Source organism: Protopterus annectens, chromosome 2.part1 (assembly GCF_019279795.1).
Source record: "Protopterus annectens isolate FY-2018-M chromosome 2.part1, PAN1.0, whole genome shotgun sequence".
NCBI lineage: Eukaryota > Metazoa > Chordata > Ceratodontiformes > Protopteridae > Protopterus > Protopterus annectens.
The window spans coordinates 1,594,637,604-1,594,663,931 of record NC_056729.1 but is presented as its reverse complement, the minus strand read 5'-3'; the positions used below and the strand labels follow the sequence as shown (position 1 = coordinate 1,594,663,931).

General features: G+C 38.4%; 1 protein-coding gene across 1 annotated transcript in view; it reads right to left on the bottom strand.

The window, feature by feature from the left end:
- Positions 1-26,328, bottom strand: part of TNFRSF1B (TNF receptor superfamily member 1B) — a 447,025-nt gene that overhangs the window by 80,577 nt on the left and 340,120 nt on the right. The window contains exons 4-5 of the mRNA XM_044063042.1: positions 17,529-17,684; positions 5,459-5,552 (exon numbers count right to left, since the gene is read on the bottom strand). Of these exons, the coding sequence (XP_043918977.1) occupies positions 5,459-5,552; positions 17,529-17,684 (250 nt within the window). The remainder of the gene's footprint in view (positions 1-5,458; positions 5,553-17,528; positions 17,685-26,328) is intronic.

Here is a 26,328-nt window from a genome sequence, read left to right as displayed (position 1 = left end):
TTACTGATAGAACCTACACTGTAAAAGTAACCGACTCCAAATCCAGCAAGTGACAAGTGGAGTACCTCAGGGTATAGTCCTGGGACCGCTCTTGTTTGGCATCTACTTCTCTGTAGTACAGGCCAACACTAAGGGACTCTGGCTAACATAGTTTGCAGATGACTGCAAACTGGGAGCCATTATTGAATCCCCAAATGATGTGGATACTCTACAAAAGGGCCTTACAGAAACAGATGCTTGGTGCCAGAGCCATGGGCTCAAGCTCAATGCCACGAAATGTATAGTTATCTCCTTTGGAGAAAAAAAACATGTATCTGTGAATTACCATATAGGTGGTAGTACACTAAACACCGAAAGTGTGATAAGAGACTTAGGGACACAGGTGGACAGTGGCTTCACCTTTGATAACCACATCGCCACAACAGTCAGGAAATCCTTCTATGAGGCACACCTCATCACTAAGGGCTTTTCATCCAGAAAAAAGGAGGTCATGTCCCACTGTACTCATCCTTCATTAGACCCATTATAGAATACAATGCCCCGTTTGGTATGTACCTCTCAAGACATCTGCAACAACTGGAAAGGCCGCAGAAATACCTCACTAAAAGAATCACAGGCCTAAAGCAGATGCCCTACACTGACCACCTTAAATAACTCCAGCTATACTCTGTCGCATATCGTCTACTCAGAGGCGATCTCTGCTTAACCTACAAGGCCATGTCAAACCCAGAGCTGTTGGACATGCTACACTTAAAGAAATCCCAATCCCAAAGAGCCACAAGCTCCAGGGATCTAAACCTTGTCATCACAATAAACAAAACATGCTGGAGGGATAGGTTCCTGACCCAGAGACTCCCCAGACTCTGGAATAGATTGCCCATACATGTCAAGCAGAGTGCCTCTTTGGCCCTCTTCAAAAGGAACCTTGACGATTGGATGGGAGAAAGGAAATTCACCCAGGGGATCACGTCAGTCACCCTGCTAGACAGGGGTCCAGGAAAGTAAACAGTGTGGGAAGAAATAGTAAGGGAATTGTTATGGCTAGGCTTGTATAGGCCCTAGGGCTGATAGCCTAATACCAACCTATGAGCCTATAAGATGGCTAAGCACTTTCTTCAAAACTGACTTCATCAAACCATGAATTAAAAAGACCAAACACTCAAATATCTAAAATGCAAGGTCATATGATACCATAAAAATAATTTTAAAGGGGTATTACCCATTTTATACACACATGGATTTTATTTTAAGCACAGGCATAATAGAGATACTGTCACTTATCCCTGGCTCAGATGTTGGTCTTTTTAATTCATGGTTCTGATGAAGTCAGTTTTGATGAAAGTGCTTAATCTTTTTATGTTAGTTGAATGAATGTGTTTTATATTGGGACTTGGAGCCTTACTGGTCACACCACCTGAGGATTTATTTTTGCAGTTCTGGTCTCTTTAATGTTTGGCATCACGCTTTGTGTTTTATAATTAAATAAATACCTTGAGTATATGAAAATAATACCTTAAAATTGAAGTGAACAAGCAAACTATTTCATTCCGCATCTCACTTGTGTTCAATCCCTGATTAAGCATTTTATTCAGGGACACTGATTTACTGTCCTCAAAAAATATATATATATTTTCATGAGATGAAATCCAGGAATCATGCCAAATATTTTTAAGTGCAATTTCTGGCCTGTAGTCTGATTTTTATTATAATGTTCTAGTATATATATCTATATCTCTATCTAGTTTTATATATATATATATATATATATATATATATATATATATATATATATATATATATATACATATATATATATGTGTGTTTGTGTGTGTGTGTGTGTGTGTGTGTATGTATATATATATATATATATACATATATATATATATATATATATATATATATTCACACACACACACACACACATATATGTATATATATATATATATATATATATATATATATAGAGAGAGAGAGAGATATCTGTATATATAAACACACACACACACACACACACACACACACACACACACACACACACACACATACATATGCACACAAACACACACGTGCACACACACACACACACACACACACACACATATATATATATATATATATGTTATACATACACATATACATAGACAGATAAATATGTGTGTGTGTGTGTGTGTGTGTGTGTGTGTGTGTGTGTGTGTGTGTGTGTGTGTGTGTGTGTGTGTGCAAAATTATAATAGTTTGTGTAAAGAACACTCAGTAAAGTAGGCCAACAATATTATATGTACAGGTAATTGTAAAGGAGAACTTCAACCTAAAATACTAAATTCCAGCAAAATTATATGTTTTTCCAGCACTCAAAAGTCCATATTCAAGATTTACCGGTATTTTCTCCTTGTTTTTATTTTGTTTATTTATCTATTTATTTGTGTTTGCTTACTGGGATAGTGAATGAATCTCAGAGGAACATTCTCAGGCACAGTCTGGATGTATAACTTCAGAATGGAACAAGCGGCTAACAATGATACGCACTCAAATGAATAGAAATGATAACACAATTATTTATTTAGTTATTATTTATTTACATTTGTTTGCCGGGAAAGTCCAACTGGACCAGAAGCCAATTTTCAGCAGAAGCCTGAGGAGAAAGCTCCACAGAAATATAAGCAAAATAGAATAACTGGATAGTATAACACTATACATATAGTAAAATGAAGAATTCTTATCAACTAGTTAGTCTATACAAATAAGTATTCAATATAGTTTTCTAGCAGATACAGTTTAAAAAAAAAACACAAGTATTTCAATAAAGATCACTGCAAGAAAAATAAAATTAGTACTGTGTACATATTAAATAATAGTTATGAACAAATGAGATTTCCTTTTTATATGTGTATATGGATCTACTTCATTTAATCGACAGACCATTTGATCAAAACTCATTTGGTCGAAAGTTCATATGATCGAAAACCAGTATTCAAGGCATAAAAATGGGATTTGTCCCCCTCCCCAATATAGTGCGACCCTGGAGTTGATCCCCACCCCCCCCCCAATGATATATATCAACTCCAGGGTCACACTAGATTGGGGAGGGGGACAAATCCCAGTTTTATGCCTTGAATACTGGTTTTTGATCATATGAAATTTCGACCAAATGAGTTTCGATCAAATGACCTGTCAATCAAATGAAGTAGATCCATGTATATGTATATATATATATATATATATTTGTTTGTTTAGTTATTTATTTATTTATTCTTAGTGTTAATAACACGGAGGACAGGGAGAACTTGAGGTAAGGAGTGGACAGTGTGATGAGACAGTTATAGATATCTTGTCAGTCAGGTTTGGCACAGGAGCAACGCCAATTCTTCAATAGATATTCAAATAGTAGTTGTTTAAAACTGGTAGATTCAAGACTGTTTTGGAGGGTGTGTGATACAGAGTTCCATAATTTGGCTATTTGATTTGAGAATAGAGCTTCACTGTGAGTGTTGTTAGTTTTGTTTACTGTGAAAAGTTTCTGTCTGCAGATCTTAGAGTTTGTGGCCATGAGTAGAGAACAAGTTCCTTGAGGGACAGGCAATTGTCAGGATGGAAGATGATATTGTGTGTGAATTTAAGTTGGTAGAGATGGAGAAGGTTAGTTAGACTGAGACAATTACATTTATGTAGAGCAATGCAGTGGCTGGTTTGGTGATGAAGGTATGCTGTGAAATGGGCTATTTTGTTGTACTAAGTATCCAGTTTGGTTAAGTCAGATTTTTTTAAGATTGTAAAGAGGGGGAAAGCATAAAGGAGCCTCGAGAGAGGAGGAGGAAGACAACAATTACACATATTAATAAAAGTTTGGCATATATACCAGTATCTTCTAGAATTAAGTCATTAGTCATTATGAAGCTTCAGCTCACAGATCAGCTGGACAGATCAATGGCAAAATTTCAGCCCTCAACATACAGGATAAATCAGGCATGGGCCCTATGGCCTATCCCACTCTCAAACCAAAGGCTGGCTGTTAATAAAACAGGTTTAGAAGTAAGGGGTACTCTATCTCTCTTTCTCTTTTTCTGTCTGCTCTCTCTCTTTCTCTGTTTAATAAACTTATACATCAGTTTTGTGATACACCACTTATTTTTCCCGGTCCATGCTGTTCCTGTTGTCAGGTTTCATTTCTCTTTGTATGTATTCTGCTATTTTAACCAGCATTCAGCATGCCTAATTTGCTACCAGCATTCGGCACCTGCTTATCACACTTCATTTTTGCTTTTCTTAAAAAGTAGCTATATATAATGTGGACATAGGTTGCCATGTATCCATTATATTCAGAAATGGTCATCATTTTGTATCAGTTTGATTTTTAATCAAATGAAGGGTTGATCGATTACTGTTATTGTTAAATTGGGTTACACATATTATTGTCGCATCGAGGAACTTTCACTGTCGTCGAGGCAGTGGGACCATGAAGCTGGCCAATATAAGTTATGGGGGTGTAGGAGCAAAGCTCCCTATGTAAACCATTTTGTGTGTGTGTGTGTGTGTGTGTGTGTGTGTGTGTGTGTGTGTGTGTGTGTGTGTGTGTGTGTGTGTGTGTGTGTGTGTGTGTGTGTCTGTGTGTATCTGTGTTTGTTTTTCATGGATAGTTTTAAGAATATGATAATGTGTTTTGGTTGAAAAGACATTACTTTCTGTAAAGTGAGGTACAGTAAGGTATTGTCTGTGTGTATATGTGTTTCTGTAAGTGTGTGTGTGCAAGTACCTGCTTTGTGAGCTAGAATGCATAAGTTTTAGGTAGGGAGTAAGTGAAGTGTATATCATTTGTAGGTGACAGAGTGAGTGTTATTTATTTGTGTGCATTATTGCATGTGTGTTCACCTCCTGTACATAATGCGTTGCATTATATACACCCTGCATTCTTCCTTGCAGAGCTTATTACAATTAAATTATAGCACCTCAAACTACTTTCTTAATCTATCAATCAAGTTCTCATGCCTGTGTCAGTGCTGTGTATGTTACACATGTTCAACTATCTTGGTGTCTTAGTGTACATTGATTTTGTTTTAGTCTCTGCAGCTGAACATGACCAATATAACCAGTTCATTGATTTAGGTCTTAACTAAATAAATAAATAATTAAAACATCTCCCACTGATCACTTTGACCTTAAAATCACATTTATGATGGATGGAACCAGTTTTTATAATACTGCGTAGTCGACAGAAGCTGAGCATCTTACAACATTTTTGGAAGCATGAGGTATGACCAGAGCAGTCATGCCAATCATACTTCTTGCTGTTTAGCACGCAGCTATTCCAGAAAAGATGTCATGTGCTGTGTTATGCTGCATTCCTAAACACTGAGCCGTAGCATCATAGGTGACATATGGCTACATATGGAAGTGTACACATGCTCACAAAATGGCAGAAACAAAAGGAGCCGAGCTTTAAGTAAAGCATTACGTGACTTACTTTGTCTGAACCTTGCATAGCTCTGTGTGAGATTCCACATCTGAAAATGTGCCTGGCTTGCAGGGAGCACATTCAGTGTCACTATTTGAAGTGCCTGAAGGGATAAAATATTAAGATAGGATGTTAATAGAAATATTAACATAAAATATGCAATTATACAGTTTTATATCACTGATAACATTATGAAATTAATATGTGTAACTTTCTATACTGTAGTCTAAACCTTTTACTCACCTAATATGCACATTCAAAGATACAGCCATCATTATAGCAATGTAGTACAAACAGCATGATGATTACTCGCCGATGTTTGGAAAAAGACAAACCACTTAAGCTCTAGAGTGGCATGCGACCTGACCTTAACAAATGTTAAGTACCCCCTGCTAAAGTTATTAAGGTTGGGTCTAGCAAAAGTCAGTAAAATCTGCCAGTACTTAGCAGCAAATGACTGCAGCAAAAATAAAATAGTTGTTTCTGCCTCCTGTCCATACCAGTCTCGTTTCCCTAAGTTCCTCTAATGAACTTAGAAGTTACTAGAATAACAGGATGTGTTAGCACGCATTTTCTAAAGTATAGAAACACTGAAAGTCCAATGTATGTCATTATTTGATGACTTCAGTCCTCAGTGGTTTGTCCAAGAAAACAGATTTTATGAGAAACAAACCAAAAATAAGAAATACTAACCTGTACGTTCTCAGAAGATATGGACAGTTGAGAGGCATGAAAGGTAAGTGTAAACATGATGTACAGCATTAAACTGACTTTCTGACAGCGTCCCCTAAGTGTTTCATGGCTTTAAAAGCTGGCAAAACACTTTTATGATTTTTTTCCCTGTGAATAGCACTATATGGAGCAGATAAAGCTCCATGCACTACAAACAATTATGATCGGGTCACCAGTCATAACTCTGCATTATGGGATGCTTTCATCTCTCAAGCTTTGTTCTCGAGATGAATGTCTTGGCATCCGTCTCTCGAACACATAAATAATCAGGTTATAATTCACAACCCAGTCATAATCCCCTGTGTTGTCTAAGTCATTCTTCAAACGCTGACGCCATGCCATCTTCCCTGGTCCAAGCAAATGAGAAAATGATGTATACTTAAAATGATAAATATTTGGCATTGTTTTTTAATTTACGTATTCAGGGATTGCCTTTTGTGTGCATGGTGGTATGTGGTTGCCTACATGATTGTGTGTGTGTGTGTGTGTGTGTGTGTGTGTGTGTGTGTGTGTGTGTGTGTGTGTGTGTGTGTGTGTGTGTGTGGTTATGTGTGTGTGGGTGTATGTGTCTGTGTGAAAATACAAGTGTTTGTGTGCTGTAGGTATCTGCCTTTGTACATTTTAGCATGTTTTTGCACAAGAAAACCCACAGTTCGATGTCAGAAATGAATATCAGTGAAATTTTTGTGGTTAAAGTGTTAGAAAAACTATAGTCTCAGTCATCTGCAATGGTAGTCCACAGATCATCAGTACAAACTTCATTATGCTAGATTGTATATTAAACTATGTGCATCGTCAGTTTATACTTTTCTGCCCTGTTTTGTGTCCCATCAGAAGTCATCACACATAATACAACTTGGATGATTTCATCACCTCCTCTGTGGAAAAGCTTTGCCTTAGCATTATTTGGAAATGCACACACACACACACACACACACACACACACACACACACACACACACACTGCAGCACCTGATATCGCCAGCACCTGCACACACACTAGTACAAGCATGCAGAAAGACATATATTTGCAAGTGCGCGTGCGTGTGTGTGTGTGTGTGTGTGTGTGTATGTGTGTGTGTGTATATATATATATCTATATCTATATATATATATATATATATATATATATAGAGAGAGAGAGAGAGAGAGAGAAATACATAAACTGTGATTATGTTTGTTATTATTGACTATAAAATGATCAGGGTTGAACCCACTGAGACCATAAACTATTTGGGCTGACTCCATTGAGACCAAGTTATCACAAACACAGCACATCAACTGCACATGCACACCACATCGGAAAATTGGCAAACAATCTGCACAGTCATAACATACAAACCCCAAACTCTTAGATCCTGTAACTACTGATCCATACATGACAATGTGATACAGTGGCTAACCCTACAGCAACATTTTTGTTGAGAGCTCTTCCTCTGTATTTCCCAATGGCAGAGCTTCAGCCCTACACCCTTTTAACTGATATACACTAAATCCACAGTCGCACAATCACAAGCAATTGGAAATTAGCTATAGTGAGCTGAAAATAGCACAAGTCAGCAAAGTTTGAAACCACTTATTAGCGATCCCTCCCCAACCTATCAGCAAGCTGGGATTTCTGTAGCGTGTATTGCAACCACAGAGAGAGAGAGTTAGTAGAGAAGGTAATGGAGATGAGGAAGAGTCCAACTGGACATTTTTAGACACGGGGTAAGTAGAAAAAACAGGGCCCAAGAAAACTGGTTTGGGTAGTCCTGTGATTTCTCGGAATCATTAGTAGGATTAGTTTAATTAGTTTTAATTCATTGGGTAATTTATTTGCTTAGGGTACATGAAATGCTGAAAAATAAATACGTAAGTACCTAATTTACTACTGCATGTTTACATTATTTGTTCCTGCTCATGTATTCTGTGCAATTACTGCTACATGTTTATTGATGAAATATTGTCCAGGTCATGACTGCAAATGTTTGAGTATTTATTATTAGTTCTTTTACCAGGTTAGCAAAGGAAATAAATATATTAATTTGTTAATTAATGAATTAGTATAGGCTATGTGCAACAAGCATCATATGACGGAAGTATGATTTTTCAGTGTGTGTGTGTGTGTGTGTGTGTGTGTGTGTGTGTGTGTGTGTGTGTGTGTGTGTGTGTGTGTGTGTGTTTGAATCAAAGTTCATCTGAGTTCATTCCTGTTCTTACTAATGATGGAGTACACTGACAAATAGCTCACTGTACAGTTTAACAAAAATGTTATATGCAGACAATGTGCCATTAAAAGTTGACTCAAGGCAGGAACTTTGGTGAATGATAGTGGACTGAAATGCAAAACTGAAGGCACATAGGATGAAACTGAGTATAGCAGAAATAAAAAGAAGCTGAGCAATGAGACAGAAGGGAAATACTGGAGCAGGCTAACAGCTTTAAATATTAGAGTTATTTGTTTGAGGAGAGGGAAGATTTGAATGATGATGTCAAGGCTAGAATCAGAGGTGTTGCAGCCAACTGTCACGGTGTCAGGGGTAGTATATGACAGACGAATGCCAAAGAAGCTGAAAAGTAAGGTGTACATAGCAGTGGTGGAATTAATGTTTCTCTGTGGCAGTGAAGGCAGTTGAGGAAGTCTGAGGAGACAATTGAAGTACCTGAGATGGATGTGTGCATACCATGTGGACAAAGAAATTAAGATGTCATTATTGAAGTAAAAATAGTTCCAGCTGCAAAATTCAAGGAAAACAGACTACAGTATAATCCCTCTTATCCGGTCTCCCTTTAACTGGACTCCTCTTTAACTGGCCATATTTATGTCAAGATTTTTTTTTCCATGAATCAAAATTTCATTGCCAACTCTAGGAAAAAGTACAGTACATTATATTCAGAGACAATGTATTACTTCGTCCAGAAAGTAAAGTCAAATAAGAGCACTGGTAATCAATACAACATATATACATAATTTTTAATCTGATTTACACCCTGTAAATGCTAGTTTAGAAAGAGGGGGTCTGCTGTACAGTGGTTTGGTCACATGTTCAGGAAAGCAAAAGATGATTTGATAAGAGGAGATGAGAATGTCTATCTAAGAGATGGATGGACTGCATGAGACAATACATGTGACTGATGGTCAAGAATATCAAAAAGGCAAGATAGTGCCACTAAATCAAGAGAAGTGGCAGCAGTTAACTTGATATCACAACTGCATGTAAAAATGAGAAAAATTGAGTTGATGATGATGATGATGATGATGATGATGATGATGATGATGAATTGGAACCATGTTTGTCATATTATCAAAAGCTTTAGACTCTATAAACTACATCTGTATTTTATAAATCTTAATAATAGTTTCACAGAAGGTACTCGAGCCTAGGTTTTATCACTATTATGAAAGAAATTAGCACCTTTAAAGTAAAGGTAGGTATTGCTGTCTCTTCAGAAGCATACATTCTGTTGGGGTACCACAAGGGTCAGCATTGGCTACACTCATATTTCACTGTTCATTAGCTTGTACTTCACAGACGTAGATACAAAACAGGAGAGGTCTCAGGACTGAACCCTGTGGTATTCCACTTGTCACTGGTTTGAAGTCAGATTTGGAGTCTGCAACTTTTACAGTGTGTGTTCTGTCAGTGAGCCAGTTGGCAACCCATCTTATGATGTAGGGATTTACACCTAGTTTAATGAGTTTAGCTAAAACTGAGGGTAATGCTACTCAATTCTAGAAGTCTACATCTCAAAATGCACTCACTCGAGACACTCCTAAAAATGGAGAACATCGATATCTGTGCAGTGACTGAGACCTGGTTCAAGGCTCCAGATAGCACCCCTGCACTACCAGGCTATAACTCATACCACACTTTTCGGCCACGTAACCTGGACTGGAACACCAAAGGCAGAGGTGTGTCCATATTCATTAAGGATATCCACACCTCCAGGCTAGTTGCTCAGCATAATGTATCCGAGGTTATCCAAGTGCAACTAACGCTGGGCAAAACTGCAATCCAAATCCCACCATGTCCCAAGATTCCCACTCCTCTTTTCTTGATATACTGGAAAATATTAGGATTCAACCAAACACCTTAATAATGGGTGATTTCAACTACCTCACCATTAACTGGGAAAATTACGTTTATTATGTACCAACTCCTTCACATAACGCTTTCTGGAATTCATAAACTCCAATGCCCTGGATCAACTTATCCACACCCCCACCAAGGGAACAATATCCTAGACCTAGTCATTACCAACATGAGTGACCGGTGTTCCACACCTGAAGTCAACTCCTCGTTGGTCCGATCCGACCATAAGCTAATCACCTTAGATATCCACATCCCACCCCCACCCACCATTAAGGAAACCACAGTAAGAAATTTCTCCAAAGCCAACTTCATGCTTCTTAAGACAGTAGTGGTGAACTTCATGACACCCATGCAGATGGACAATACAGTTACGACTGCTGAATCCTATACAAATTAACTCTATAAGCACTTACACGAGTGCATGGATCATGCTATCCCTAACAGAACCAAGATGCAATCCTCCAAAAAAGGAAGCCAATCTGGTGGTCCCCTGCCATAAACAACTGCACAACATAAGGAAGAAATTGTTGCAAAAGAGAGTAAAATCCCATGAGTGGAGGAGCTCCCTGGTCAGCCTCAGTAAGAAGCTGAGAGCCCTTATAAGATCCTCTAAAGCTAGCTATGAAAACAAAATCGCCACTGATTCTAGGGACAACCACAAAGCATTCTATAGCTATGTCAAGAATCTCAATGGCAATACCCAGGTCTGCTCTGAGTTGCAGCACAATGGCATGAAAATTACAGAACCAACTGATATTGGCAACATCCTGGCAGATAGGTTCAGTGCTAACTTTACCCACCCCTCACCCCCTAAAGGGCCCATATCAATACAGGAAGAATGCAGAGTCCCTGTAATCACAACTACACAGGTAAAAGCTGCACTCTCTAAAGCCAAAAACACGCACAGCATCCATGGGACTGGACAACATCCCAGGCTGCATTTTACATGAACTTCAGAACAAACTGGCTCTCCACATAAGCACCATGTTCAATCATAGCCTCACATCAGGCTTTGTGCCCACTGAATGGCATACAGCAACAGTTATCCCACTCCACAAAGGTGGAGCCACCACTAATCCCGGCAACTATTGCCCTATCAGCCTGATGAGCCTGGTCTGCAAGGCCATAGAACATATCATCATGGAACTCATAAACAAAGACATTGGTAACCTCCAAACTCTGGATCACACCCAGTTTGGGTTTGTGAAAGGCAGATCATGCCTCTTGAACCTGATACACTTCTTTGAGGCAGTCACCAAAGCCGTAGATAAGGATAAGGTGGTTCACACAGCCTATCTTGACCTCAAAAAGGCATTCAACATCATCCGCCATTCTGGAATTATAGCTAAACTCACATAACTAGGTATAAATCCCTATGTCACAAGATGGGTTGCCAACTGGCTCACTGACAGAACCCACACTGTAAAAGTTACACACTCCAAATCTGACCTCAAACCAGCGACAAGTGGAGTACCAAAGGGTTCAGTCCTGGGACCTCTCCTGTTTGGTATCTACTTCTCTGAAGTACATGCTAACACAAAAGGCCTCTGGCTAAAGAAGTTTGCAGATGACTGCAAACTAGGAATCATAGTCGAATCCCCAAATGATGTGGAAATCCTACCGAAGGGCCTCGATGAGACAGATGCCTGGTGTCTGAGCCATGGCCTCAAGTTCAAATCCAAAAAGTGCATTGTCATCCCCTTTGGTTAAAACTCTGTACCCATGAACTACTACATAGACAGCAGTCTACTTAACACCGAATGTGTGATAAGAGACCTTGAGACCCAGGTGGACAGTAGTCTGTCCATTGATAGTCACATCACCAGAGTAGTCAGGAAGTCCTTCTACATGGCATACCTCATCATAAAAGGGTTCTCATCCTGGAAAAAAAGAGGTCATTGTTCCCCTCTACTCGACACTCATTAGACCCATTATAGAGTACATCTCCCCTTTTGGAATGTACCTCACAAGACATCTGCAGCAGCTGGAAAGGCCACAGAAGTACCTCACAAAGAGGATTACTGGCTTCAAACAGATGCCCTACTCTGACCGACTCAAAAAACACCAGCTTTACTCCGTAGCATATCGCCTACTCCAAGGTAATCTCTTCCTAACATATAAAGCTATATCAAATCCAGAGCTGTTGGACATGCTACACCTAAAGAAATCCCAATCCCTCCGAGCTACACAGTCTAGGGACCTAAACCTTGTCACCACAATAAACAGGACTTGCTGGAGGGATAGATTCCTGTCCCAGAGATTTCCCATACTCTGGAACAGGCTACCCATCTATGTCAAGCAAAGTTCTTCATTAGCACTCTTTAAGAAAAATCTTGATGAGTGGATGGGAAATAGGAAATACACCTCAGTGATCACTTCTGTGTCTCTGCTCAACAGTGGCACAGGAAAATAACTTTCTTGGGTGTCGTAAGCCAGGGAACCTTGTTGGCTAGGCTTACATAGGCCTCGGGCCGATAGCTTAGTACCTACCTATGAACCTATGAATTCTAGAATGGGGCATGGTGTTGAAAGCCTTGGCGAGGTCAAGATAGGCTGTGTGAACCACCTTACCCTAGTCTACGGCTTTAGTGACAACCTCAAAGAAGTCGATCAGGTTCAGAAGGTGTGATCTGCCTTTCACAAACCCGAACTGGGTGGGATCCAGAGTTTGGAGGTTACCAATGTCTTTGTTTATTAGTATCATGATGATATGTTCCATGGCCTTGCCAGGCTCATCAGGCTAATAGGGCAATAGTTCCCAGGATTAGTTCTGGCTCCCCCTTTGTGGAGTGGGATAACTGTTGCTGTGTGCCATTTAGTGGGCACAGCCCTGATGTGAGACTATGATTGAACATGGTGCTTAGGTGGGGAGCCAGTTTGTTCTGAAGTTCATGTAAAACACAGCCTGGGATGTTGTCTGGTCCTATGGATGCTGTATTTTTGGTTTTAGAGAGTGCAGCTCTCACCTGTATAGATGTGATTACAGGGACTCTGCATTCTTCCTATATAGATATGGGCCCTTTAGGGGGTGTGAGGGGGGGTAAAGTTAGCACTGAACCTATCTGCCAGGATGTTGGCAATATCAGTTGGCTCTGGAATTTTTGTGCCATTGTGCTGTAACTCAAAGCAGATCTGGGTGTTGCCATTGAGATTCTTGCCATAGCAATAGAATGCTTTGAGGTTGCCCTTCGAATCATTGGTGATTTTGTTTTCATAGCTAGCTTTGGAGGATCTTATAAGGGTCGCAGCTTCTTACTGAGGCTGACCAGTGAGCTCCTCCACTCATGGGATTTTACTCTCTTTTGCAACAATTTCTTCTTTCTGTTGTAGAGTTTGTTTATGGCAGGGGACCACCAGATTGGCTTCCTTTTTTTGGAGGATAGCATCTTGCTTCTGTTTGGGATAGCACAATCCATGCACTCGTGTAAGTGCTTATAGAGTGCATTTGTATAAGATTCAGCAGTCATAACTGTATTGTCCATCTGCATGGGTGTCATGAAGTTTGCCACTTCTGTCTTAAGAAGCATGAAGTTGGCTTTGGAGAAATTTTTTACTGTGGTTTCCTTAATGGTGGGTGGGGGTGGGATGCGGATATCTAGGGTGATTAGCTTATGGTCAGATCGGACCAGCGAGGAGTTGACATCAGATGTGGAACACCTGTCACTCATGTTGGTAATGACTAGGTCTAGGATATTGTTGCCCCTGGTTGGGGTGTGGATAAGTTGATCCAGGGCATTGGAATTTATGAATTCCAGAAAGTGTTGAGTGAAGGAGTTGGTACATGAGTATTTTTCCCAGTTAATGGTGAGGTAGTTGAAATCGCCCATTATTAGGGTGTTTGGTTGAACCCTAATATTTTCCAGTATATCAACAAAAGAGGAGTGTGAATCCAGGGGCATGGTGGGGGATCTGTAACAAGCTACAATTTGGATTGCAGTTTTGCCCAGAGTTAGTTGCACTTGGATAACTTTCGATGCATTATGCAGCGAAACTAGCTGGGAGGTGTGGATATCCTTAATGAATATGGACACACCTCCACCTTTGGTGTTATGGTCCAGGTTAGATAGCCAAAAAGTGTGATATGAGTTATAGCCTGGAAAATGCAGGGGTGCTCTCTGGATCTTTGAACCAGGTCTCAGTCACTGCACAGGTATTGATGTTTTCCATTTTAAGGAGTGCCTCGAGGGACTGCATTTTGAGATTTAGACTGCTAGCATTGAGTAGCATTACCCTCAGTTTTTGCTTGCCTGTTCCTGTTACAGTGGTGAATTTGTCATTTGAACCTTGCCTACAAAAGGCACTATATGTGCAGCAAGACCCTTAGCCAGTATCCGGAATCCCATGGGCAACAAGTGCAGGCCATTTCTGGCAAAGCATTGTGGTCTGTCGACCATGTCATCCCAGGCAGACAGATACTGGATCCCCTTAGAATGACACCAGAAGCTTAGCCAATTGTTGAAGTCAATTATTTTGTTCATAGGTTAGTACTACGCTAATGGCCCTAGGGCCTGTACAAGCCTAGCCATAACAATTCCCTGGCTATTTCTTCCCACAGTATTTACTTCCCTTGTCCTTGTATTGTGGTAGCTTTCTGGGTGATGGCAGGATGTTACTCAGGGCTAGGGTCATACCTGCCTGGGCTACAAGATCAGAGGGCTCTTTCATGTCTCTTTTCATGTAGTCCAGGGAGGTATGTCTCGGGTCGTTCACTCCAACATGGACAATGACAGAGTTATATTTGTACTTGTTGTGGAGTGACCTGAGTGTGTGAGTTATGTGGCGGATCCTGGCACCCGACAAGCGGCTGACAGTAGCCTTCTCCTTGTTTAGCCTGGTGAGTGGGACATCAGTGTGCCTGACTATAGAGTCACCTATGACTAGTGTGTTGGGTACGTTGTTTTGCCTTATGGGCTGTGGTTTATTGGCACACTGAGTCTGTGGGCTATATATAATTTGGGTTGTGTTGGTGGGGTGGAGGTTGCTTGTGTTTATGCTTTGGAGGTCTCTGTTGCTTGAGCAGATTATTATTGAGAGCTTCTGTGAATGTTTTTGCGTTTCTATGTGTGGATTTTGGTGGTGTAGCTGTAGTGGGACTATGTGATGAGTGTGGTATGGTCCAAGTGTTTACCTTCTCCCCTTGAATGTCAAGTTCAGTCTTGGTTGGAGAGAGCTTTACCTCTACTGTGGCTTGATAAGTGCACCTCTCACAGGTTCCAGTGTTGGGTGGTAGGAGGAGAGGGTTGCCTGTGTACATGAGGCAATTGCTACATTGCCCTAAGATGCCCAGATTCATCCGATAGACAGCAGAGAACACTGGGAGCTGACCCTTGGACATGCCTGAATAAAAAACTACTTTCCTCTAGACAAGTATGGAAAGTGAGTATAAGAGCTGTTTTTCTCTAAGTGAGTGAGGAAAGTATGTACAAAAACTGTTTTCCTCTAGGTAAAAAGCAAGGTTGAATGCTGTAGTAATTTGTAGCTTATTTAGCACTAACAACAAGTTCTGAACAAGTGCTGAGCATGAATAAACAAATTCAAGTGCTAAAACTAAGAATATGTACCTGGATCTTTTGGTAGATAGGCTACCTAGTGCTTACCACTCCCACTGATAAGCTAGAATGCTTCCCTCCAACATAGAAAGGCTTGGGGGGGGGGGGCTCAGAAGCTTACAAACAGTCCTGGATACAACAAATCTGTATCTGGACTAGACTAGTTACAGGAAAGGTGGGAAACAAGTGCAAACATGGGCTTTTAAACCAGAAAGTTGAAAGATGTTCACAGAATATCCAGGTTTCTGCCTCATATTTGTTGTCTGCTTCTCATAAAATTTGTAGTTTTTTCTGGCAAATTACTGTGGATTAACTTCACTAAATTATGACATACATTTGAGATTTCCGACTTTATATCCTTCAGTAAATGCATACTAACAAAAATCACATTATTCTAGCAACATTCCTAGTTTGTAAGAGCAATATTTAAAATCTTTACCTATTTTTGGGCCTTTGTCCCCCCATTATTTTAAGCTTTGCTCAGACTTCTTACACTAAGAGGTTGAGAGTTATGGTGGCACTATCTGTCTGTGCCCATCTTGGATGGGCATCTACTCACAGAACAGGATAAAGGTTTGAGCCTCCTTCCGGATGACCATGAGGCTGTACAGTCTGATTTCTCACCATCCTCAGTGGGGGAGATGTCCAGCACTACTGTGAGCCCCAGTGGTTGTTGCAACAAGTGGGTGCATACCTTCCAGAGTGCAGCCTCACAGGAGTATTTGGTGCTATCTCATATCTCATACCACAGTTAATCCTTGATGTACAAGCTCCACTCAAGGTCATTCAGCAGCTATGCCATGCTATCACCCAGGTACAGTCTGTAGCTACCTGCTCCAGCATGGAGCTGATTGCTGTGTTGCATGGAATTCATGAGGATATCTCTTGGCACTGTCAGAAGATCAGTGACAGGAAGTCCAGAGGGCAGTACAGTTAATAGTCTTTTTGGCCTATGATGGCCCACTTCATTTCCTTCTACAGCTTTTGGTAAAAATTTGCCCTACCATTACTGCACCCAGTGGGAGTTTATTTTCCAGGGTTGGGGTAGGGTATGTCTGTTGGATCATATTCCCCATGCAGTGGGAGTTACTAATGCCTATTTTTATGTTTTATAGTTTACTGCAAAAACCTTGCAGCTGAAAACAGACTGTCATGGCCAAGTCCACCTCCTTAAACAAATACATTTAAAAGATTAAATAAACTATTTCCATAGATATTGCTCTAGAGGGAGCCCAATGGAGGGAGCCCATTCTGAGAGAAATGTTTCACATGTGCTACAAATTTAAATGCAAGTGGGAGAAGATCATATTCCATTATGAAATATGTAGGGATTTTATATATATATATATATATATATATATATATATATATATATATAATAGGTTAAGATATAAAAATGATACCTTGAAAAAGATCTAGTAGCTAGTGTAAAGGGTCTGAACTGTTATCAAGTTGCATTCTGAGGTCCACAGTTTGATTCCCTCAACTTTTGTTTGTTTACTTTGAAACTCTGAGTAAGGCACTTAACAAGGCAGTGCTCTTTACATGACTGTACTTTTTTGCACTAATCTGAATGCATACTACATAGCTGTAATTAAGTTAATAATATGTAGGAAAATCCCCTAAAATAATGTTTTTTTCCTTGTAGTCTCTTACTGGTTAATAATTCACAGGTAAACATATATACTTATATATATATATATATATACTATATATACTTACCTTGTTTTATCACCCCATACCCTTTAGCACAGGAGGTATAGGGACTGCACATTTTGCACACTTCAAGATGAATGTTAACACAATAGAAATCTTTCTGACATGCACATTTCCTTTTATGGGTTGCATTACAAGGCTGTGTCTCTTCAAGTCCATAATCTAGAAAATAATAAAAGAAATGTTTAGTATATATACTACATAAAATATGATAAAGTAAAATATTGTAATTCAAATAATATTTAAATGTAGTTTCTTTAATATTTCTATATTAATACCGCTTCTAAATGCATCCTATCAGTGCAGTTATAAATGGAGTGTAGCCTCCCAGACATCTCAAATGCGCAGGTGAAAGCTGCTCTCTCTAAAGCTAAAAACACAGCATCAATGGGACCGGATGGTGCCCCGGCTGTGTGCTACACGAACTCAACGAGGAACTAAACCCGCATATAAGGCAGTTGTTTAATCTTAGCCTTACCACAGGATACGTGCTCAAGGAGTGGCGTACGGCAACTGTGGTCCCACTCCACAAAGGCGGTACCTCTACGGACCCTGGTAATTACCGCCCCATAAGCTTAACAAGCCTGGTCTGCAAAGCTATGGAGAGGATCATAATGGAACTCATAAACAAAGACATAGGGGACTTGCAGACATTGGACCCGACCCAGTTTGGCTTTGTCAAGGGCAGATCATGCCTTTTGAACTTGGTCGACTTCTTCGAAACAGTCACCAAGGCCATTGATGAGGGAAAGGCAGTCCATACAGCCTACCTTGACCTTGCAAAGCTTTGACACAATACCCCACTCGGTATTATAGAGAAGCTTACCAGCTTAAATGTAAACCCATATGTCACAAGATGGGTTGCAAACTGGCTAAAGGACAGAACCCACAGGGTTAGAGTTGCTGGTGCCATGTCAGACTCCAAGCCGGTCACAAGTGGTGTCCCACAGGGCTCAGTCCTTGGCCCCCTGTTGTTTGGCATCTACTTCTCAGAAGTACAGGCAAACATAGGAGGACTATGGCTGACAAAGTTTGCAGATGACTGCAAACTGGGCGCCATAGTGGAAAGTACATCGGACACAGATATCCTTCAGAGGGGTCTCACGGAAACTGATAACTGGTGCCAAAGCCATGGCCTGAAGTTAAATGCCAAAAAAATGTATAGTCATACCCTTCGGGAAAAACAAGGTAACCCCAAGCTACCATATAGGTGGCAATCCATTAAGCACAGAAGAGGTTATCAGGGACCTGGGGACCCAGGTTGACAGTGGCCTTTCTTTTGACACTCACATTGCTAAAGTGGTTAGAAAGACCTTCTACATTGCCCACCTGATCATGAAGGGATTCACATCCAGATCAAGTGAGGTCATTGTTCCCCTGTACTCTTCACTTATCAGACCAATGATCGAGTACAATGCCCCATTCGGGATGTATCTCATCCAACACCTGCAGCAATTGGAGAGACCCCAAAAGTTCCTCACCAAAAGGATAAAGGGACTCCAAAATCTGTCATATGCTGCCAGACTGAAGAAACTCCAGCTCTATTCAGTCGCATACCGCCTGCTCAGAGGTGACCTGTGCCTGACATACAAGGCCATGTCCAACCCGGAATTAATGGACATGCTCCACCTCAAAAAATCCAAATCTACCAGATCCACTAGAGCAAGCGACTTAAACCTTAGCACGGATATAAATAGGACATGCTGGAGAGATAAATTTGTCACCCAGAGACTCCCTATGCTGTGGAATAAAATCCCGGTCCATGTGAGGCAGAGCACCTCACTGGCTCTGTTCAAGAGAAATCTTGACCGGTGGATGGGAGATCGTAGGTTTACCCTGGGAATCATCTCTGTGTCACTGCTGGACAGAGGCACAACAAACTAATGGGCACAGTATTTTTTTTAACATAAGGGGTGGCGTAAGCCACAAAACTTTGGGCTAGGCTTATAAATGCCTTAGGGCAGATAGCCTAGTATAAACTTATGAACCTATGAACCTATAAAATAATTGTTCATGGTTGTGTCATGTCACATCTTCATACATCAACTCCAATACACAGAAGACAGCAATAAGGGGGCGTGGCCAAGGATGAACACAGGATAGCAGCAGATTTCTTCAGCTCCACCAACTTAACTGCACTGACAGGAAATAATTACTTTAAAAATCAACTAATGAAATAATTTTCTTTCTAAATACGTTTGGAATATCAGTTTCTTGAATAATATCTAAAAAAGAAGGAAAATTTCAATAATTTTCCTGTCAGAAATCATCTTGGAAATTTCTCTTTCATCACCTCTGTTCAAAATGAGTTCCAGTAAGGCAAACAGTCAGGATTCCAGCATCAAGAAAGAGCTTCAGTCTCTGATATCTACTATTCAGCAACTAACAACCAAAATGGACAAACTGGATACTAAAATTGATAACTTCATAGAAAAAACTACAAAACAAATGGATTTGTTACATCAAGACTTGCAACAACAGAAGGCTCAGATTACAGGCATAGAAGAGACTGTTAATGATATGGAAAACAGAATCCAGGAAGAAGAAATTAACATTGAGTTTTTGCTGAAGCAGAACACACACCTACAATCCAAACTTGATGACCTGGAAAACAGATCTAGACGCAATAATATTAGGATTTTTGGACTGCCAGAAAATATAGAAGGTAACAACATTACTTCCTTTTTAAATACTTGGCTTCCCAAAACTTTAGACTTGTCAGAAGCATTTTCTTTTGGTATTGAAAGAGCCCATAGATCATTATCTAATTTTAACTCTAACAAAAAGTATCCTAGATCAGTTATAGTAAGATATTTATCATCTTATGACAAGGAGATGGTATTAAAATCTGCATGGGCTAAAGCACCTATTAAAATTAATGAGGCAACTGTGCATTTTGACAATGACTATTCTTCCTTGGTAATAACTAAAAGAAAAGTTTTTTTGCCATTAATAAGAGAGCTTAAGAAAGCACAGTTCAAAACTTACCTTTTATTTCCTGACAAACTAAAAATCTTTTTACCTGATGGCCCTAGAATTTTTGAAGACATGGACTCTGCTTTGCTGTATATTAAAAAAAATAAGATATTAGATAAAATAGAAGATATGGAATGGGCAAGTCCTTCGTTAAAGAGGATGGCAACAGGAACTTCTTGGAAGACTTCAGAGAAGCAAAAAAGACTAAAAAACAAATTACATGTTCTATATATTTTTTTTCTCCTTCTCTCTTAATCTCTTCAAATACAGTTACTGCATCTCCAGAAAGCCACAAATATTTTAAAGATTTATTCAAAGTTATTTTTCTGTGTGCAAAGAACTGTTTTTGTTTCATAAGTAGTCAAACTCTCTGAGGAACAAATAACATGCTATCAATCAACTTGTTTCTCTTTGTGATAAAGAGACCTAAGGTTAGTAATTTGATACATTTTCTTTCTCTTCTTGTTTTAAATAATGGCATTCTTTATAAACTATGCATTTAGTGAGGGGTGGGGGAGGGCAAGGAGAGAAGTATGATGTAAAATATGGAAAAAGTGAAATAATAACTTATTAGTTCTTTAAAACTATATATGCTGTTTAAACACTGTTGCTAAATATTATATCATGACTTTATTGCTTATACATGATTACAAATAATATGTCATGATATAATTGCAAATAATTAGAACTAAAATAGTTGTAAGTAATATGTTTCATGTTTAACTTTATTAATACAAACAGCAAGTAATATTTCTTTGTAGATACTCTTTGTAGCTTCCTTTTTTTCTTTCTTCTCTCTCTTTTTTTCTCTACTCTCTTCCTTTTCTTTTTTTCTCTCTCTCTCTTTCTCTCTTATAAGTACAGTTATATGCTTCTGATAATACTGATATATGTATATAATAAGATTTGTATGAGAAAATGAAATGGGGCATATAAAAATAAGTTGCATAATATGTTAAATAACTGTAGGCTTGGTTTCACTGTCATAGAGATTGTAATGACTTGTAAAATACTTTGCGAAGGTTTTGCACTGTTTAGTTTCATTTGTATTACTAAATGAATGTCAGTCACTTGTATTTACTAAAATTCCCGCCAGAATGTTAAGGGAGACAATTTGGGATGTGGGTTACCTCGTGAATAGTGTCCTCGAGTTGTTTTAAAAGCTTCAACACTCAGAATACACGCAGAGAAGCTGAATGCAGTCATTTTGAACTTTGACCCCTGATTTCACACTGACACATCGCAGATTCAAGAAGAACACTGTTCCAGGAAGTAGAACTGCTGTAAATGCGACTTTGTGATGAAAAACGAACTTTATGACATCTAAATGTGAGTTATTCTTTATAACAACTTACTTATTTAAGATGTAATTTATAAAATATGAAAGTTATAATGATTTTAAATGATTCAGTATGCCATAGTAAGCAAGTGAGATATTTTAGAAGGCATAGAAGGTAAAACATATATACACATGTTTTTGAAAGCTTACATGACTGCAACATATTATTGTATATAAATACTTATGATTTAAACATATATAATGTTATAAATCATTTGACTTATCTAATTGACAAGCACAAGTATCATTATGATTATAGGTTCATAGGTTCATAGGTTCATACTAGGCTATCTGCTCAAGGGCATTTATAAACCTAGCCCATAGTTATGTGGCTTTCGCCACCCCTTTAGTTTGAATAAAAACTATGCCTATCATTTTGCTGTGCCTCTGTCAAGCAGTGACACTGAAGTAATCCCTGGGGTATATCTGCAATCTCCCATCCATTGGTCAAGATTCCTCTTGAACAAGGCCAGAGAGGTGCTCTGCCTCACATGTACCGGGATTTTGTTCCACAGCATAGGGAGTCTCTGGGTGATGAATCTGTCCCTCCAGCACGTTCTATTTATAACCGTGTCAAGGTTTAAGTCTCCTGCCCTTGTGGTTCTGAGGGATCTAGATTTTTTGAGGTGAAGCATATTCATCAAATCTGGGTTTGACATGGCCTTATATGTCAGGCACAGGTCACCTCTGAGCAAGCGGTATGAGACTGAATAGAGCTGGAGTTCTTTCAGTCGGGCAGCATAAGACATATTTTGAGACCCTTTATCCTTTTGGTGAGGAACTTTTGGGGCCTTTCAAGCTGCAGCAGGTGTCTGGTCAGATACATTCGAACGGGCATTGTACTCAATCATAGGTCTAATGAGTGATGAGTACAGGGGGACGATGACCTCCCTTGATCTAGATGTGAATCCCTTCATGATCAGGTGGGCGATATAGAAGGTTTTCCTAACTACTTTAGCAACATGAGTGTCAAACGAAAGGCTACTGTCAACCTGGGTCCCCAGATCCCTGATGACTTTTTCTGTGCTCAGTGGATTGCCACCTATATGGTAGCTAGGGGTAACCTTGTTTTTCCCGAAGGGTATGACTATGCATTTTTTGGCGTTTAACTTCAGGCCATGAAGAAACTGTCATGTGACATATTTTAAAGCAGCAGTTCAGATATATAAAATACAGATGGCTTTCTTCACAATGATTTATGTATAACTAGGAATTTACATTGCTGTGCAGTATGACTTGTAAACATATATATGAGTATAAATATTTTATTTACTGGCAATAATAAGTATGAGAAGAAAGCTTTGGTGCAAGTAATTTAAAGTTTTTAAAACTGTTAACTGCATTTCTATGGCAGAAAGTAGGAATACCCTAATATATGTAATGTCTGAACCATTATAGCCTAAGTTATTGAATCCAAATGAACATAAGAACTTATTTTTACAAACATTTAATAAATTAATATATAGATATGCCCCTTTTTTTTTCTCTCTCTCTCTCTCTCTCTCTCTCTCTTCCTTTCTCTCTCTTCCTTTCTCTCTCTCTCTCTTCTCGGTTCCCATTATCAAGTTTATTAGAATGCTATTTTGATTATGAGTGTATTTTACAAAATAGATGTACATAGTAATATGAGCTGTTTCTAAATGTTCTTATTTGTTTATATGAAGCTGATTTATAAATTGTTTAGCTTTGTCTTACTAGATAATCTAATTAAATGAGGTTAACTTTAGTTAATAATAGTATTGAATTGATATGGTGGCAGCTGAGGTACTGCTGCTTAGGATAGGGGGATAACTTGAGTGGTATGTGCTACTCAAAGTTGGAGTTCTTAACTCCAGGCTGGATGTGCAATGTTTAATCCTAATATTATTTTCACCTGTTTATTGTTGTTTGTATATAGTTCTGACATCCACAACACATTTTATAAACTTATTGTCACTACAAATAAAAGTGAAGCTTATACAAAATCCCATAAGATTTTCAATAAATACAGCTATAATTAATGGTACACCTAAAGGAGGAGGTATAATATCATTTATTTTGTTAATTGTTATTTTGATTATATGTTTTATATGTTTATAAAAGCTAAATGATTTCTCTAAAAGGAATTTCTTTAAACATTAATGGACTGAATAACCCATGTAAAAGGGCAAGTTTAATGAGATACATTAATTTGCATAGGGACAACTTAGTATTCCTTCAAGAAACACATCTCCTGAAAAGGGATATTGATAAATTAGCCACTAATAAATATACAGTCTTGGTTAGTTCAGAACACACTCAGAAAAAAAGAGGCGTGGCTATTTTATGGAATAAAAGTATGCCCATACCTAAAACTATTAAGTCTTATAAAGATGATAAAGGAATATTTTGTATGGTTACAATACAGATTAATGGAAAGACATATACATTAATCAATGTATATTGGATACCAGGAATTGGCATTAATACAGTGAAACACCATCTCAATAAGATCATATCATTTTCTATAGGAGATATTATTTTAACAGGTGACTTTAATTGTATCCTACATGAAAAAGATACTACTACTATAGGAAAAAGGAAAATTACATCTAATGCAAAACATTTAAAGGATTTTGTTAATTTATATCATTTGAATGATATTAATAATCAGATAGATTCAAAATCATTACCATACACTTTTTTTTCTAACAGATATAAAACTTATTCAAAAATAGATAGAGTCTTTATTTCTAACCAGATGGTTACAGACTTAATTAATTCTAAAATCATTCTGTGTCCTATATCAGATCATAATTCAATTGGCTTTGAGTTTATAATAAAAAGTACTTACAATGTTCAGATCAAAAGGATACCAGCATACTTAACTCAACTAAAAGACTATAAAGATTATATACTTTCAGAAGTGCAACATTTTTTAGACTTAAACAATACACCTGAAGTCTCCATTATTTATGGTTGGGATGCTTTAAAATCATATTTATATGGACAAAGTATCAGATGGTATAATAATAAAAGGAAATCTTGGGACAAGGAATTACTAGATATTCAAAGCAAATTAGACTCATACAAACATAATAATAAAGAAAATATTATGGACAAAAAAGTCATTGAAGAAATAAATAAATTAAATGAGAAATACAAAGAAATTTTAACTCATAAAGTTAAAATAACATTAGAGAAATATAAGGTTTTGTCTTACTCAATAAGTCCCAAATACTTACATAGACTTAAAAATAAAACAAAAAGGTTGAATAAACAAAATCATATCAAAGAAATTTTCTCTCCAAGGAAAAAGAAGAATGTTTCTAGTTTACCAGAAATATTAGATGAATTTAGAAACCACTTTCACAAAATTAATCATAATAACATTAACATAGAGCCTAAAGATAAAATAAAGAAATTTATAACTACAAACATGAACAAAAAACTTAATAAACAACAGACTAAACTAATGGATAAAAATATTTCATATACAGAGGTTATTACACAAATAAACAAGCTTAAATCAAACAAAGCACCAGGTAATGATGGTATTATACCAGAGATCTATAAAATTCTTCCCAAAATACTTACTCATTGATATATAAGGTTTTTATTTTGGCCCAAAATGAGTTAACAACTCCCCCATCTTGGCAATACACATTTATTTCACCAATTTTAAAACCCAATAAAGACCCAACCAGATGCACTTCATATAGACCTATTTCATTACTTAATGTTGACTATAAAATGTTTATGAGTATTTTTGCTGATAGATTAAAGACAATGGGCCAGATTCAGGAAGCCTCCGTGTAAGAGTTATAACTCTTACACGGAGGCTGCAGTTAAACGGTGTGATGTCAGCATGTCATGCATATGTATGAGGTGCATGAGGCATGCTGAATCACACTAGTAACTCTTACACGGTCCGTGTAAGAGAGTAGGGGGCGTGTCCGTAGGCTAAGCCCTGCAAGCGGACACGCCCCCGGAAGACTAGAATGGCTGAAAGTAAACAGCCACGAGAGAGGCCATGGAAATGTGAATAAACACACTACATAACACATGCCCCAACAGACCATCAGTGTATAAAGTGCAGAGATGTTATAAAATTAAATTAAAACCTGTTTTATTTTTTTTAAACCCTGTAAATGTTTGCTACTGTGTGCGCTCGTGTGCGCGGGTGTGCTACTAGCTCAATTGCAGTTAGCAGTCAGTGGAAAAGGATATAAGAACTAAATATGCAAAGTAAGCCAAGAAGTAATAGCTTAGCGGTAGAGTTGCTGGCCTAAGAGCAGGCAGGGTTCGAGCCCCCACAATAACCTTTTTTTTTTTTGTAAATAAGCACTAAAAAGCCCCCTGACAGTATTGTACAAATGTAAAAGTATTCCCTTTTGTAAAATGGAATGAAATGGAGCATATATTTAGAAGTAACACAATAATAAAAATAGTCAGAAATGTACTGATAGCTAAGCTGCTGTGAGACAGACTGCCCGTAGCTGAGTAGTGTTTAAAAATCTGCAAACTGCGTGC